The sequence below is a fragment of the Papio anubis genome, chromosome 17 (genome assembly GCF_008728515.1).
Source record: "Papio anubis isolate 15944 chromosome 17, Panubis1.0, whole genome shotgun sequence".
NCBI lineage: Eukaryota > Metazoa > Chordata > Mammalia > Primates > Cercopithecidae > Papio > Papio anubis.
Window position 1 is genome coordinate 35,013,189 of NC_044992.1, and position 16,645 is coordinate 35,029,833.

Consider the following 16,645-nt stretch of genomic DNA (forward strand, 5'->3'; position numbering starts at 1 on the left):
CAACTTACAAGGCACATTCATGCACATGTTATCCCTTAATTGTAACAACTCAACTAACTAGGCACTTTCATTATCTCCAGGGCTTGGAGGGGTACCTGACTTGCTCAAGGCCACATGGCTACTAAGTGGCCAAGTGGGACCTGGACACCAGGTCCTCCGGCTTCATAGCTAAGAACATTCCCACTGTACACTGGTGCCTCTTCCACCTGCAGTGCTCTGGGGAGTCAGGAAAGCAGGCCACGTGCACCACCACACGCGGGCCCGTGTGCGCGAGGGCAAGGGTGCGCACACACCTAGTGCACAGACAGATGTGAGGGGCTCCAGATGCGTGTGGCATTTTCACTCGAGAGGGGAGCCATGGCAGAGGAAGGAGCATCGGGGCGATACCGTGCAGCTGGTGCATGCAGATGCTCTGCCGCTCTGCTCAAGGGCAGACCACCTCAAGCAAGTACAGGGGACGCCAGGAAGCGGGGAGGGCTGGGAACAGGCGGCAGCCAGGGGGAGTCTGCATGCTTTTAGAAACTGCACTAGGGCTGTCATCGGTGCTGGTTATTCCGTGCATTCACCTCCCCCGGAGCGAGAACAGGACACTGTCAGGCTAAGAGACGGCAGCACACAGCATGTCCGTGGTAAACAATTTATTTTTCTACCTCGGTTGCTTACAGGGGGAAAAAATAAAACGTCATCAGGGAGAAGCACAGATGAACTATATACAGAGATGAAGAAAATTCACAATGGCTAAAACGTTTGTGAGGCAAGCATACTAGGACAAGTTCACCAAAGCGAAGCAATTCATAGCAAAACAAAATATGGGAGGGGAGGGGGAAAGCCATACAGATTTGTTCTTTGAAAAAAAATAATACTCATGAAAAGCCTGTGGGAAAATAAAAGGAAACTAACCAATTATTACATCAAGCATCTTTAATGAGATGAGCCACACTGCACATGTAGGGTCTCGAGGACAATGACATTCAAAGGTATGGATTCACTCACATCAAATGCATCAAATGGAAGCGTGCGCGCAGGTCACTTCTCACAAACTACCAGCACAAACAACACGGTGACTCTTGAGGGTCCAACTGAGCGGTATGTCATTAATCCAAGAGAGTGGGTGTATTTCAGTCAGGGAAATGGTGGGAGTCAGGCATGGGAAAAGATCCTTCCAAGGGTGATGGGCAGGAGTGCCAGCCTTGAGATGGGGCCTGATCAGGATGGGCCCCCTGTGTTTCACCCCCTCCCACCCCAATGGTGCCAGCAGGCAAGGCCAGGCCAGCATGGGCAGGGAGGCAAGCTGGGGAAGGCGGGGCCCACTGTGGATCGGTGCCCACCGTGCCTGCCATGTGGTAGCACCTGGGTGACTCCACTGTCCCTTCTCGAAGACAGACAGGCTTGTGATTATGGCAACAGCCACTGCCCCAAAAGACAAAGATAGTCAGATAGTGTTTCTATAGCTCCTCTTCCAGATTAGGTTTTTCACATTCTTAAGAGAATAGTCTGTCTCTGTGTGTTCACCTTTATCACTGTCCATCGTAAGACACAGGCGCTCCAAGTCACGTATTTGCAACCCCTCTGGACCACTAGCACTTCAAAGCTCACCCCATGAAATGTCCCCAGTAAGCCTGTTTGGTCATGACTTAAAAAAATTTGATGTCTTCTTCCTAGCTTCCCCTGAGGAGGCTCTACGACGTTTGTGAGAAGTTTCCCTCTGGCCCCGTTACATTCTGGGGAAGTGGGGTTGGTCACAATGCACACGAGAAGCAAAGTGGGAGGGGACTGGAGAATATTTTCTCTTTTTAATTGAGTGAAGAAATGAGGACACGAGTCTTTTCCAAGAATTAAAAATGAGAAAAAGAACATTCATTCGAACAGGCAGTTAGGACAGACTTTCAGTGAGCACTGACGGGAGCGGGGGCGGCCCAGGCCAGGACTGTGTCCTCTCTAGAAATGGTCGCAAACCCCACTTTGCTATGCCTCTCTTAAGAGCTAGTTGATAAAAATTATGTCTTGTGAAATCGGCAAATAGTCTGCAAAGTGAAATAAGAACAGAAATTAACAGATTAAACTGAAATGAGAAGTTCAGAGCAGGGAAAAGAGAGGAAGCAGGGGAGATCCCTGATCACAACCCATAATAATTCAAGACGGGATCCTGAGCCGAATTCCGGGCTGGGGTGGACACCCGGATGTGGGAAGCAGGAGCTGTTCCCAGAGTGGCTGGTCACCATCCAGCCTTTCTAGAAAAGAACTACTCCCCACTCTAAAAACTATCCAGTGTCTAGCCTTCTCTAGGAACATTACATTTATTCTCACAGAATTCTGAAGATGGGCACAGCCAGGTGCCACTTGCCACCAGCTGTGTGGCCCAGGAAGGTCCCTGCAGCCCCATGTCACATGGCCAGAATGAGGCTCTACTAAGAGTGCTATCTGCACCCCCAGCCAGATGAGATGATGTTCATAGAAAGGGTAAATCCAGGTGGAAAGGAGGACCGTTTATAAAGGGGATCAGACTGCATCTTCCTGAAAGGGGACCCAGGCTACCTGGTTTATGAGTGAGAACAGCCAGGATGAAGAGTCTCGGAGCTCTCTAGGACCTGGGCGTGCTTTCATTTCTCCCAGTTAGCTGTCCTGCATGGCCCTGCTAGGGGCACTCAGAAAGGGGCTGGGAGAGGTTTGGGATCCACGCACAGCATGAGGGGGGCCGGAGGTGGGAAGTGGGTCAAGTGGGCATACAGTGAGGACACTGAAAAGAAAGACCACAAAGAAAACATCAGGACAGTTGGGAGGTGACATGACTGCTGTGCGATGTCACGACGTCACAGGATCCCCAGGGTGTGGCAGGGGTCCGCAGAATCTACCTGATGGGGATGAGGAGAGGGCAGAGGGCTGGGCTGCCCCATTTCTGGGTCTCCGTTCTGTACCCCAGCCGCCTTGGCCAGATCCACCAGAAACCTTCCTTGTTGGCATGAGGTGACAGATGGAAGTCAGGGCATCCCAGAGCTTCTCTGTAGCCCTGGCCCTGAGGCTGTGACTCCAGCAGGCATCAAGTTTGGTTCTAGAGGGGCTCAGCTACTCCTTGCACTCTTGACTGGAACAACACATGGACCTACCTAGGCTTTGTGTCTGGAAACACTTGGCTACTTGGGAGGCATCTGGGATAAGCACAGACACAACAGTCCATAAGAAGCATCTCCTTTGGGAGGGGGTCAGGAGGGGAATAGACTCCGACCCCAGCTTGGCTCCTCAGATGAGTGGGGTGGGCAGTCCCAGCCACGGGGCCACCCTTCCCAGTTCAGGGCCACTCCACTCTTACCCTTTCTGAGAGCAGGCAGCCTTACTCTTGTGGCCACTGGTGGCCCCTTTCTGGCCATTAGTTAAAAGAACCAAGAGGCTTCCATAATGAGTGGGAAGGTGGGAAGGATGGAAAAACAAAAGTTTGATGGTTAAGAGAGAACAGGGCAGCTAACTCCCAAAGGTCAGGAAGCTGCTGTCTGTACACTGTAATGCCTGATTTCTGTCCCATTCAAACCTAGCTGATTGTATTAAGCTGCAGGGGCTGTGGCCATGACAGATGGGTCCTGAGCATAAACACTCCAACCCCACTCTATCCTCCTTCCCCCAGCTCAAACCTCCCAATTCCCAAAGCCTTGGCTTTGGTGAAGGGCTGGCACCCAGGGGACCCTATCTCACTCTGCCCAGCCTCAATTTGGTCACTGCTGCATCCGTCTGCCTGGGGCAGGCCCAGGGATGCAGGCCATGGAGGCAGAGTTGTACTCTGAGCCAACTCATGGGGGCCCTGGGGCAGGCCCTCTGATGAGACAGGTGCCTTAGCATGGGATCCACATTGATGCCCTCCCCCAATTATTCCATGTTAAGATCCCTCAATTCTAACCTCCTGGGACTAGCATCACACTCGGGGCAATGGTAGCCTGATTAAGGAGGGGAGCAGGTTGTGCAGGCTGAGTGCACAGATCAGTGCTGCACTTGGAGGCCCGAGATGTGTGAGCCTTTGTGCCTGTCATCCCCTGGAGGGGAAGCCAGGGGAGGAAGTGAGAGGAAAAGCTCCCCTTGAACCTGCCACCAGCTTCTGGGCTGAGCAGGACAGGCAGAGAATGAAGCACAGGGGTGCTGGCCCCACGGGTCTCTCTGGGGAGGAGTGGTGTGCATGTTTAAGTGCGTGGACCATGCATCCCCCAATAACAGCCCTCTTCCTTTAAGCACTGGAACAGTACCGGCCCATAAGAAATTTCCGCAGTGACCGTTCTACATTCTGTGCTGGCAATAGCCACTTGCCATACAGGGCTACTGAGTCACTGAAATGCGGCCAGTGTTTCTAAAGGAACTGAAATTTTCCTTTTACTTCTTCTTCTTCTATTATTATTTTTGAGACAGAGTCTCACTCTGTCACCTAGGTTGGAGGATAGTGGTACAATCTTGGCTCACTGCAACCTCTGCCTCCTGGGTTCAAGTGATTCTCTTGCCTCAGCCTCCTGAGTAGCTGGGATTATAGACGCCTGGCACCACGCCTGGCTCGTTTTTATATTTTTAGTAGAGATGAGGTTTCGCCATGTTGGCCAGGTGGGTCTCGAACTCCTGACCTCAAGTGATCCTCCTACCTCGGCCTCCCAAAGTGCTGGGATTACAAGTGTTGCCAACTTTAATTTAAACCTAAGTTTTAGTAGCTACTTGTGGCTAGTATTATTGTACCAGACAAATGGACGCTAGGGAGATAGCGGAAGGTGGCGGTTAAGGCCCAGACTGCCTGGTCCAAATGCAGGTCCTGCCCCTTGCATACTGTGACCCCTTCAGAAGGAGTTTCTACCTCTGTGCCTGTGCCTGGTGGGGGTATCTGCCTGGAAACGGGAAAGTTAATGACAGTGACTGGTTGAGTGCTGGCCTCTCTTGTGGTGGTCCTTCTTGCCTGTGCCCTTCCTTCCTTCAGGTCTGGGAACCTGTGGCCATCCTGAAGCAGCCTGCTGCTGTGGGGCATCTTTGGGGATGGCTTCCTCAGTGCAGGCCGAGGAGCCTTGCTGAGGCCCCTCCTAGATGGGGGAACCGCCCCAGCCCCAGGGGACACTGGTCGGGGAGCCCCCTGCACTCAAACTCCTCTATCTTGAACTTCTGCTTCTGTGGCTGCCTTCCCTGCACCCTCTGACCCACACAATCAGAGCGGGGCACAGACCCCAAAGACCATTCCTCACAGACCCCCTTTTCCAAAAGAGAGAAGTAAGGCCCGAGAAGCTGAGTGACCTGCCCACGGCCACTTGGCCAGGTGGTGTCGGAGCCAGGACAAGAGCTTGGGGCTTCCACTGCTGGTTGAGGGATCTGTCTGCCATAAAGCACGGCTCTAGGTGCCCCCAAATGCCTCCTGACCTGCCCGCCTGCACCTTTCCCGCCCCAATGCTTGCTCTGAGGCAAAGACCAGGCCAAGTCCTCACCCTGCCCTCCTGTCATCAGTGTCAGGGCGCCATCTTCCAGCGACACATCTTCACTCCCTTTGCTTCCTAATTAATCTCAGACCCTGACACTCCCAGACCTCCAGGTCTAGGCATGGCTACAAGGCAGGGGGGAAACTCCGTCTGCAGCTCAGCTCCCCATGGAGCCTCCTCCCTCAGCAGAGAACCCACAGGGGACAAGACTGTCCCTAACACCTCCTCTGGAATCTGTCCTTTGCACATGGACACCCCCAAACACCCCAATATATTCTTTTTTTTTTTTTGAGACAGAGTCTCGCTCTGTCACCCAGGCTGGAGTGCAATGGCGTGATCTCTGCTCACTGCAAGCTCCATCTTCCAGGTTCATGCCATTCTCCTGCCTTAGCCTCCCAAGTAGCTGGGATTACAGGCGCCTGCCATCATGCCCAGCCAATTTATTTTTTGTATATTTAGTAGAGATGGGATTTTAACATGTTAGCCAGGATGGTCTCCATTTCCTGACCTCGTGATCCACCCGCCTCAGCCTCCCAAAGTGCTGGGATTCCAGGCATGAGCCACCGTGCCCAGCCACACTCCAATATATTCTTATCTGTGCTCCAGATTTGAGAAAGGCTGGGGAAAAGCACACCCTGTAAAACATGGCTTCCTTCATTGTCCCTCCCCCATCCCTACAAGACCATGTGTCTCCTCACTGCTTCTTCCAGGTGAGCTCCCAGGCCTGCCAGCTACCTGGAGCTGGAGCTGGAGCAGCGGGTATCACCACGGGCTCTGCCTCAAGTCTTGATACCCACGCAGAGGGAAAGGAGAATCTAAACAGCCCACCCAGATGGATGGCAGCCCAACCCCCAGCAGCTCAACATCAACACAGCCCAGAAGGGCGCCGAAGCCACAGCAGTCAGGACCGAGCGGGAGGAGGAGAAGTGGAGGAAAGGAAGGAAGGGCGGGGAGACGTCAAACACTGGGCAGGCGAGGGAGGCCGGCAAGGGTGGTAGAGGGTGAAAGAAAGCCCCGGGCCTAGAGTTCAGTCCCCAGTGAGAAAAAACCTGGAAGAGGCTTCAGAAAAAGGAGGTGAGCACAGACAGAGGCCTCTTGCTTTAGTTCTCCTGCTTTCCCTTTAAAAGCTGCCATCCTCAAATACCCAGCACCAGTGAGTTATACTTGAGTTAATCAGAAACTCTGAGCTGCACCCTGGCCTTGAACTTCAATGGGTTTGAAATTTATCACGTATAGGTCATTTTCAAGTGGATGCATGTATGAAATGCATTCTTTTAGGGGTCCTCTCACCTCCCCCCAAATGCAGCCCACCTCTTGTGCTTCCAAAGCCCTGGGAGCCCAAGCCACTCACCTGGGAACTGATAGCCATAGCTAGGAGCAAATCCGGGGTAGCCGCGGCCATAGGTCGCCACGAAGTTGGGGTATCCTTGAACACAAAGAGAAAGATCAGAGTCCTGTTAGTACAGCCGCCTCAGGTCTGGGGTAAAATCTCACGGAGGGTGGCAATGAGGAACAGCCTGAGTTATTTTCCTTCACAGAATAATTTGTCTCCCATGAGGGTTTTTTTTTTATCAAGGGCCTGGGTCACCTCTCTCCCATGGCCGGAGGCGCTGCTGTCAGCTGTTGCTAATTAACCCGTATTTGGGCAGCCAGACCTTGCAAAGCCCATCTACTTTCCTGAACCTTCAGAGTAAATGCCATGCATCAGCACCAAACACAAGGCCTGCGCCTGGCTCTGACATTTGGAGAGCTTACCCTGCATGTACTTTACCTTAAAGCTATTGACAGTAGGAGATTAAAGTCCTTGTGATGCCTCCTCCCAAGGCAGTGGACAACAGAGCCAGCACCAGACAGAACATGGGAACTCAGGAGTCACAGTTTAGCAGCCAAACTCAGGGCTCACCCTGGGCCTCTGGAAAACGCTGGGCCTGATGAGCCACGGCCCACATTGCAGTTTTGACACTCCACGGAGGTGCCAGGATCTTTGGAGAACGGTGAGGGGCTGGGTGTGTTAAGATGCAAACCACAAAGTGTAGCTCAAACTCAGGAGCCCCGTGCGGTGTGACTGGATGGGCATTTCACAGCAAGCGTATTATTTCTAGACCCCTGTCTCAGCAGACAAGCTAGGGGGTGAGTGGTTCACTGAAAGACGCTTGCAGAAACTGCCACTGGGCTGGCCATTGGGCACACAAGAAACTCAGCTGGCAAGTCCAGGAGCCGGTGTGACCATCTCAGATCTGTCACTAACCCCCAGTGATGTGAGGTGTCATTTAGCTCATTGTGGCCGCTCAGGCCACTTCGTTCTTCACGTCCCTGCCTGATTCAGGCTAAATGAAGGCCACATGGGCCAGGCTCACTCTACCTCCCTCCACTCAGTATATGTGTAACCTCAGTGCATTTATGCTCTTAAGATGCCACCACGGCCACCCAACCACTGAGAACAAGACTTTCGCTTTGACCTTGGAGGTGAATGTCTGTGGTCGTTTTTTGGCTGCCCAGCCCCTGAGCCTCTCCCTGTGTGTGAGTCTTGGAGAGAGGCCCACCCCCCATCACAGAAGCTGAGAGGGCCTCCCTCCCGCTCTTCCTGGGGTTGGAGGCTGAGAGGCAGGCCCGTGAACCTGGGCTCGACAGATGGAAGCCCTCCTTGGGATCTGCCTCTGGAGCTGGTAGGGCAGAGGAGGAGGGACTGGCTTTGAATTTATTCTGGTGTCAGCAGCAGAATCTGGCATCCAGTGTTGGCAACAGTGGCCCCCTGACCAGGTCATTCCTGAGTTGTCCCGTTGACTAGGGCTGGGGCTCTGACCACCCACCTCCCCCGGTTCCTGCCTGTTTTGAGTCCTGTTCTCCAGCCATCTGTCAATTCTCCAGCACTGCCCAAGCTCCTTCTAATAATCTCCTTGCTGCTTACAGCAGCCAGGGTTGTTTCTGTTGCTTGTGATCAAAACACTGGCAAACAATGACTTTGATGGCTAGACTTATGGCAGCCTCCACGCTCTCCGGCAATTGAGGGCAGCAGTGACACTTTCCACGGCTGTCTCTGCCCTTCTACACACCCCCTTTAAAAACATCCCTACAAACAGCTCTGGGGTCTTACCTGCTCAGTGGCTTCTCACACATCACACTGACCACTTTGTGACCCTGCAAGTGAGGGCTAACGGAAAAGGATCACTTACTAAATTCCACTTTGCCTGCACTCGGCAACAGGAGTCACAGTCTGCTTGTCATCCTGCTGCCTACTCAGAACTTTTGTGCCTCGGAGATGGGCTCCACCGTCCCTCACTTCCTGGTGGATGTTGGTGTTGTAGCCTCTGCCCTAGGATCTGTGGATCTGCCACCAGACCTAGAGCAGAAACTCGCGGGTCTGAAGTCAGGAGACCTGGGTTCTAGTCCTGCGTCTGGCCCACAACCATGCCCTTGGGGGTTGTTATGATTTGATGTTTGTGTTTGCCCCCAATTTCTTTGTTGAAATCTTAACCCCCAAGGTTAAGGCCTTAGGAGGTGGGGCCTTTGGGGTGTGATGAGGCCATGAGGTGGAGCCCTCATGAATGTGCCCTTAACAAAGATGCCACAGAGAGACCCTCACCCCTTCCAACACGTGAGGACATGGTTAGAAGGGGCCATATATGAGGAAGCGGGCCCTCACCATACATGGAATCAGCCAGCGCCTTGATCGTTACTTCCCAGCCTCCAGAACTGTGAGAAATAAACGTTTGCTGTTCATAAGCCACCCAGTCTATGGTAATCTGTGACAGCAACACGACTTAACATAGGAGTCTTCCTTTTTCTCTTGGAGCTTAAGTCTTGTTACCTGTAGAAAGTCTTGCAACAGTGATGTGCCCAAATTCTCAAGTGAGATCAGCTGTGGCTCCTTTCTCTTGCTTCCCCCAGAACCTTCCCAAATTTGCAGTCACAGCTCACTCACTGGCCAATGGAACTGTCTCTGCCTCCACAGGCTCTTGCTCCCTGCTCCTCCCCATGCGCTTATTTCCCAGCGCTTGGTGACTCACTGGCAGAAGCCTGCCCAAGCGAGGCAGAAGGACCCAGCAGCTCTGCACTGGCTGCTAGCTAACGAGCAGGGGCCCAGTGGGATGCTGAGCTCAGGAACCCGATGGGGAAAGAAGGAAGGAAGAACGGCAAAGGCCAGGGCTCAGATGCCTTAAATGGACACATGCATACTGGCGCCTTCCTTCGTATTTATTTCGTGGCTGGGCAGCTCAGTTCTCCTCCAAATTAATCACCTGCTAGCAAATCAGATCTCATACTAGATTTCTTATACCATGATTTCAACAATATTGATAAACGGATTATATGCAAACAGCCAAGTCATGGCTGCCTAGGGGCTTTTCTGATGAAAAATGGCTCCTTTGCTTCTAACTTCAGAGCTGGGGGTCTTAAATATTTTAGTGTTAATCTGACAGCAAAAGCATAAGCCCATGTGTCACCTTCCCTCAGGAAGGTGGGAAGTGGCAGAACAGCCAGTTTCTCCCTGCACTTAAGTGACCAATACAATGCTATGACACCTGCTTTCTTCCCGGCTTTCCCACAAGGCTCCAACAAGAAAGAAGAAAAGCATGGTCAGGTTCACCCCAACTTTGGGTCTCACCCCACTCTTCCTGGACACATCAATACTACAGTCTTCCAAACCACAAAGATGAGAATTCGGCATCTGCCAGAGTGGGGGATCTTATCTCCACCCCCCATCACCGAACATCCTCTAGGTCAGGCAGATGAAATCATAAATTTATAATACGACATTACTTCAATTTTCCTCTTCATTTACTGCTGTGCAGCCCAGCTCTGCTCGAATGGTTCACAGCCCCAGCCACACGGGGGAAATTGGCTGGCTGCATATCAATAGCACATTACAGCAGACCCGTGCAGACGCTCCATCAAGCCACATTACAGCGGGATGACCCAGCCACCACTTCCATTAGCAGCCAGGCCCCTCCCGCACTGGCCACTGCACAATTTATTTGCTCCAATACTCTGGACGCCTGATCAATCCCACAGTAATTATCTCTTGTCACTAAAGTCAAAAAAAAAATCAAGGCTTCTGCCGGGGTGACCACCTCTCTCGCATATCGGCTTTCCATTGTAGAAGCAAAATACAGAAATCAACAATAGAATTTGGATTTGCCAGTGAGCTCATTTTGAGTCCCCATTTTGGGGATGCTGACAAAGTTCTCAAAACTGTGGTTCTGGTTCTAGATCTTTGCTGCAACCCTAGAGATGTTTCCCTTCTAGACAGGTCCATGACTCATCCTCTCCTGGGCTCTGTTACTCAGCTACTCAGAGTCATGGAAAACGGCTCCCACCAGGCCCCAGACTTGAAAGAGACAAGAGACAGGGCTGTTTATCCAGGGAACTGCCAGAGTGTGACAGATCTGCTGCGATGTTTAGAGCACTGCCTGGGGCACCACATCGGCTCCATGAGGTCTGCAAACAGACTAAACACCAAGTGCCAAGAGTCCTTCCTAGGCAAGGATGTGAAGGCTAAAGTCTACAAAGATGCTTTGCCCCCAGAATCACTCTGAGTTGCAGGGGCTCCTCCAGACCTGCGCTGTCCAATTTAAATTTAATTAAAATTATCTAAAATGAAAGCTTCAACTCCTCAGTTGCAAAAGCCGCAACTCAAGGGCTCAGCAGCTACCGTGCACAGGCGGGCAGTGATATTGGCCAGTGCAGACAGGACCCTCCCTCCCTTGCAGGAAGTTCTATTGGGCTGCACGGCTCTACAGGGACAATGAAGAGCTGAATTCTGAGTTTCCTCTGTCCCTCAGGAAGCGGCTAAACAAAGGAACACTTCCTTGAGAATAACCTCAACAGATATTTTTGGGAAAGCCAGATCCCAGTCGAAATTGAGTCTAGATGTGTGGTTTTAAGTTGCAGCCAATCTCCAATCTTTTGATCTGTTAGTGAACGCCAGCAGATCACAGCTTCCTAGTCCCTGTTCTCAATGATACTTTATTCATTTTTTGCCCGCATTTCAGAGGGGCTTAATGTCAGGGAACACTGAGTCAGGACTTCACGGGGGGCTTCTCAGTACGACTGCACCTAAGAATGCTTTTGGCTAATGTGCTTTAGCTGATCATCAGCATCTCTCTGTTTCTGAGCTGACAGGGTGAAGCTTTTCTTTAAGGGCTCAGCAATGTGCTATTTCTCTAACACTCGTATCAGCATGTTAAATAAACAGCATGTGCCCGATGAGGCCAAGAAAGTTAAAGGCAGTGGGATTATGTGGCTGAGGGCAGAGAAGGCTCAGAGAAATCAAATATATCAACAATCATCATGTGTTTGCTTTTATTAAGTTCACCTTCATTAAGAAAAATGAAAGAGATTCTATCACATTGAGCTGGGTAACTGTGGGCACCTCTTGGTGCTGCAAGACTGTGCCACAAAGTCAGAGGGGCTGCAAAAGACCTTTTCTGTTTGTTTGTTTGTTTGTTTGTTTTTGAGATGGAATCTTGCACTGTCACCCAGGCTGGAGTGCAGTGGCATGATCTTGGCTCACTGCAAACTCTGCCTCCGGGTTCAAGCGATTCTTCTGCCTCAGCCTCCCGAGTAGCTGGGACTACAGGTGTGCGCCACCACGCCCGGCTAATTTTTGTACTTTTAGTAGAGATGAGGTTTCACTATGTTGGCCAGGCTGGTCTCGAACTCCTGAACTCAGGTGCCTTGGCCTCCTGGGATTATAGGCATGAGCCACTGCGCCAGCCTGCAAAGGACCTTTTCTAAGAATCTTAGGTGACTCTGCTTTTGTCCGGCTCAAAGGTGGGAGACCTGGCCTAAGGATAACGCCTCCTCTTCTCTTCTACATTCCTTTTAAGGAATTCCCATCAGGTTGATTATTCTGTGATTCTGTCAAATGCTGTAAAAGCTAAAACCAAAACAGATGTAGGTTTTCCCCAAGGATGTCTGTAGCCATATCAACAGAGACCAAGATAGAATAACTGTGCAACTATATGCTTATCAGTCTCCCTCTGATGAGACCACCCAGAGTATGGAGAAAATCTTAAAGGATATTTAAAAATTAGTTCCACAGAGTCCAAGTCATTTACAGACCACTGTGCTGGTTGTCTCAGACTCCTCACTAGAATGTCAGCTCCCTGAAATCAGAGACTTAGTTTTCTGCTGCATTTTTAGCATCTAGAACGGTGCCTGGCACTTAGTAGGTACTCATTTAATAAATATTTGTTGAATGAATGAATTTTAATGTTTTAATGGTTTATAATCTCGTTTCTAAAAAATCCCTAGAAGTGCCATTTAATTTTTCCACTCTTTCAATGATAAAGGTTTAAATCATGGAAACCTCATCTAATTGCATTGGTTAGTTAACTTTAAGAAAATGAAAATGTTTTTCTGCATGAGTCAAGTTCATCAGCCAAACTGCTGTTGGTGAGGACGGGTAGTGCTTCCAGGATGAATGCGCAGGCATAGTGTACAGTGGAGATGGTGACCCATGTGAGTGATGGGGTCACGTCAGGCCACCCTACCAAAAGATTCGACTCTGCCTGGTGCCACACTACCACTTTTGAGGGAAGAGGCAAGAAGAAAGAGAAACAGTCTTTGATCACAGAGTCAAGGGCTTCCATCACAGCACGGCAAATGGCAGTCTCCTCACTCAGAGAGTTCATAGACCCAGAGTGCCAAGCTGCACCAATGGGCAAAACAGAGGGCAGCCCAGGGAGTTCCCAGTGGGTGCATTACAGAGGGCTCAGGAGGAGGCTCTGTGCTGGCTGGGGAGGCCTGTATCTCCTCAGATACAGCTTGACACTGTATCTGATTCATCCCTTCTGCCTGGACCTCTGGCTGAGCTGGTTCCTGGCTGGGGGACATATTTTGGGACCTTTTAGGAGGCCCTGCTCAGTGCATATGGATGGCCTCACCACAGTCACTGGGAAATTCAGGAGGGCCCAGGGCTGATGAGACCTGGAATCCAGCACATAGATCTTTGTCAGAAGGTGGTTACTCAAGAATAATCCAAACTCCTTGGGCTGGGAGTCCACAAGGAGAAAGAGGCTGCAGTTGCCACAGCACAGGTCACATCCGTGGGTCTAGCTAGGTTCTCAGCCATGGGTGGTAAGTAAGTCCAAGTGGTAGGGCTTCCTAGTGCCTTGTTAATAACAACTCCCAGCTTGAGTACATACTACGATACCTTGTTGATTTGAAGACACACATCTTCTCCACACTTCAACTTCTGTGAAAGTGGGATCTATCTTGCAGCCAATGTGATAAGAAAGCATTATGTAGTTTAATTAATAGCATATTTTTTCTTTCTGAAGAGTAAATGAACATATATCTTACTAGCTATAACATCTCAGATTAGACTACAGTATTTACCAGGCAAGATACAGTTTCATTTATCCTCCAACAACCCCATGAAGTAAGATTATTACCCCATGGGTAGGATAAATGAAGAACAGAGAAGCTAAGCCACTTGCTCCAAATCACACAGCGGATAGAGTGAAGAGTCCAGGTCTGCTGATTCCAAAGTTCCAAGCTCTTGCCTCTGGACCACATGGCCTCCCTTGGTGGAGCCCTGCTCTGGCTACGGCTGACCCCATCCATTTCATCCAAAGGGTTCTCTGCTTCGTTAGAAGAGGACTAGTGCCTCTGTGACCTGGGGTTGGGCTGGATAGGGTCTGGGGTTAGGCACAACCACAGCTACAGCAGGCAAAAGGCAAAGGCCTTCAGCAGCAGGGTGGGGCTGGGAAGATTGTAACTCAAAAACAATAGGCTCTGAACTGCAACAGTATCTTCACCTAACAGCTCCTTCTTTACTGTGGCTTGGGGAAGTCATAACTTGAACTGTGAGTAGATGAGGGAAGAGCTGGGCAGATGAGCAAGCTCCTGGCAGCCATCACATATCCGTCCCCCAGCGAGCAGGCGCCGTTCAGATGCTGTCCAGACAAGCACAGGGACCAGTGCTGTCTCCTACCACCCCAGTAGGTGCGCTCAGGAAGGGGCCACTCGGGTCTGCCCACAAGCTACAGGCAAAGCCAACCCTGGAGCCCCTTGGCCTGTCTCTCCCCCTCTTCCCACACACACATGGCCAGGCCGGTTGGCTCTCAAGCTCCCACAGTAGGGTCCTCGTGTTCCAAGGCTGTTTCTTCCAAATGGAAGGCCCCTGGCTTACTCACCCTTCTCATTTCTGCTGAAATGCCACTTCCCTGATTCCTAAGACTGGCTTCCACTCCTCATGACGTGCTTTTCAATCACCCCCAGACTCTATGATGATCATTAGGCATCTGTGCAATGCACTGTTACACATTGGGCTCTCTGTATAGACCACAAGCTCGCTGAGGGCAGGAACCACATCTGCTTGTGAAGCACCATGTCCCAAGGCTAGCTCAGGGCTGGTCATGCAGTAGGTGCTCTTGACCCACGCCTCCTGCCCTGCTTCCTCACCTGGGTTCCCATGATGAAACATTAGGTGCCCTTCTGTGCCGGGATCCAAGCTTGGGTGATTATGGAGATGTGGGCCTGAGCCTTTGCTTGAAGTCTGGGAGGCTGAGCACTCTTTGTTCTTTGTCAACTGACAGGAGCTGAGCTGGCTCTGCTTCACACCTCTGCTTCTCCCAGATGAAAACCAGTTCCCTCTTCCCAGCATCTAACCAAGTTAGACTCAGAAAGGTGGGAAATTTCCTGAAGATTTGGATCCTAAAGGTCTTCCATTTTATGCCGTAGGGCCTTTATGCTCATTTTAAATTCAAGACTCTAAAACCTAGTAGGTGGTAATAGGCTCAACTCTTTCTTATTTAATTTTTATTTTGCTTTTTTTTTTTTTTAAAGAGATGGGGTCGCCGGGCGCAGTGGCTCAAGCCTGTAATCCCAGCACTTTGGGAGGCCGAGGTGGGTGGATCACAAGGTCAAGAGATCGAGAACATCCTGGCCAAAATGGTGAAACCCCGTCTCTGGCTAAAAATACAAAAATTAACTGGGTGTGGTGGCGCGCACCTGTAATCCCAGCTACTCAGGAGGCTGAGGCAGGAGAATTGCTTGAACCTGGGAGGTGGAGGTTGCAGTGAGCTGAGATCGTGCCATGGCACTCCAGCCTGGAGACAGAGCGAGAGACTCCATCTCAAAAGAAAAAAGAGAGAGAGAGAGAGAGAGAGAGAGAGAGAGACAGGGTCTCACCATGTTGCTCAGGTTGGTCTCGAACTCCTGGGCTCAGGCAATCCTCGGCTTCCCAAAGTGGTAGAATTATGGGCATGGGCCACCGTGCCTGGCCCCCAACTCTTTCTTATTTTATATTTTTTCAGAAACAGATCTTTCTATGCTCTGTGCTGTCCCGGCTGTGGTGCAGTAGGTTCTCACAGGCACGATCCCACTCTGATCAGCACAGAGTTTTGAGATGCTTCATTTCCAACCTGGTTCTGTTCACTCCTCCTTAGACAACCTGATGTTCCTCCACTACCAGGAGGTCACCATCCTGATGCTAAATTTAGTGGGGACACCGAATCTGCACAGCCCAGAGTTCCTGGGCTCAAGCTTTCCTCCTGCATCAGCCTCCTGAGTAGCTGGGGCCACATGTGCACGCCACCACACCCCACTAATGCTTATTATTATTATTATTATTATTTTGAGATGGAATCTCACTCTGTCACCTAGGCTGGAGTGCAGTGGCGCAATCTTGGCTCACTGCAACCTCTGCCTCCTGGGTTCAAGCGATTCTCCTGCTTTAGCCTCCCGAGTAGCTGGGATTACAGGCACGTGCTGCAGTGCCCAGCTGATTTTTGTATTTTTAGTAGAGACGGGGTTTCACCATGTTGCCCGCGCTGGTCTTGAATTCCTGACCTCAGGTGATCCACCTGCCTCGGCCTCCCAAAGTGCTGGGATTACAGGCGTGAGCCACCGTGCCCAGTCTAATGTTTATTATTTTTTGTAGAGGGTGTCTCACTATGTTTCCCAGGCTGGCTCATAAACTCCTGGCCTCAAGCGATCCTCGTGCTTCAGCCTCCCGATTGCAGGCGAGCACCACTGTACTCAGCTCAACTCTCCTTCTTTCAGGTTTGATTTCACCATTTAAAAATACCAGCTTGGAGTTTCTTTTGATATAAAACAAAGACCTAATAAGAATTATTTTTTTAAAGGAGGAGCTAAGTAATTATCTTGTAGTCAACCAGGAAATAATTATCACTGATTTTTAAAAACACACTCTTAAATATAGATATATTTAGTTTAGACTTTTTACCTTTTTCTATCAACTGGTGCATTCCCAT

General features: G+C 50.7%; 1 protein-coding gene across 14 annotated transcripts in view; it reads right to left on the reverse strand.

The window, feature by feature from the left end:
- MSI2 (musashi RNA binding protein 2) overlaps positions 1–16,645 on the reverse strand; it is a 468,587-nt gene that overhangs the window by 89,240 nt on the left and 362,702 nt on the right. For 13 of the 14 annotated variants that reach the window (XR_002517859.2, XR_002517858.2, XR_002517860.2 and 10 more), the window contains exon 10: positions 6,775–6,849. Coding sequence is in view for 11 of the 14 variants with exons in the window: in XM_031657051.1 (XP_031512911.1) it covers positions 6,775–6,849 (75 nt within the window). In the remaining 3 variants the exon portion in view is untranslated. Of the gene's footprint in view, positions 1–623; positions 2,025–6,774; positions 6,850–16,645 lie in introns of those variants that run through there. The other variant, XM_009190323.3, reaches the window with a different exon arrangement.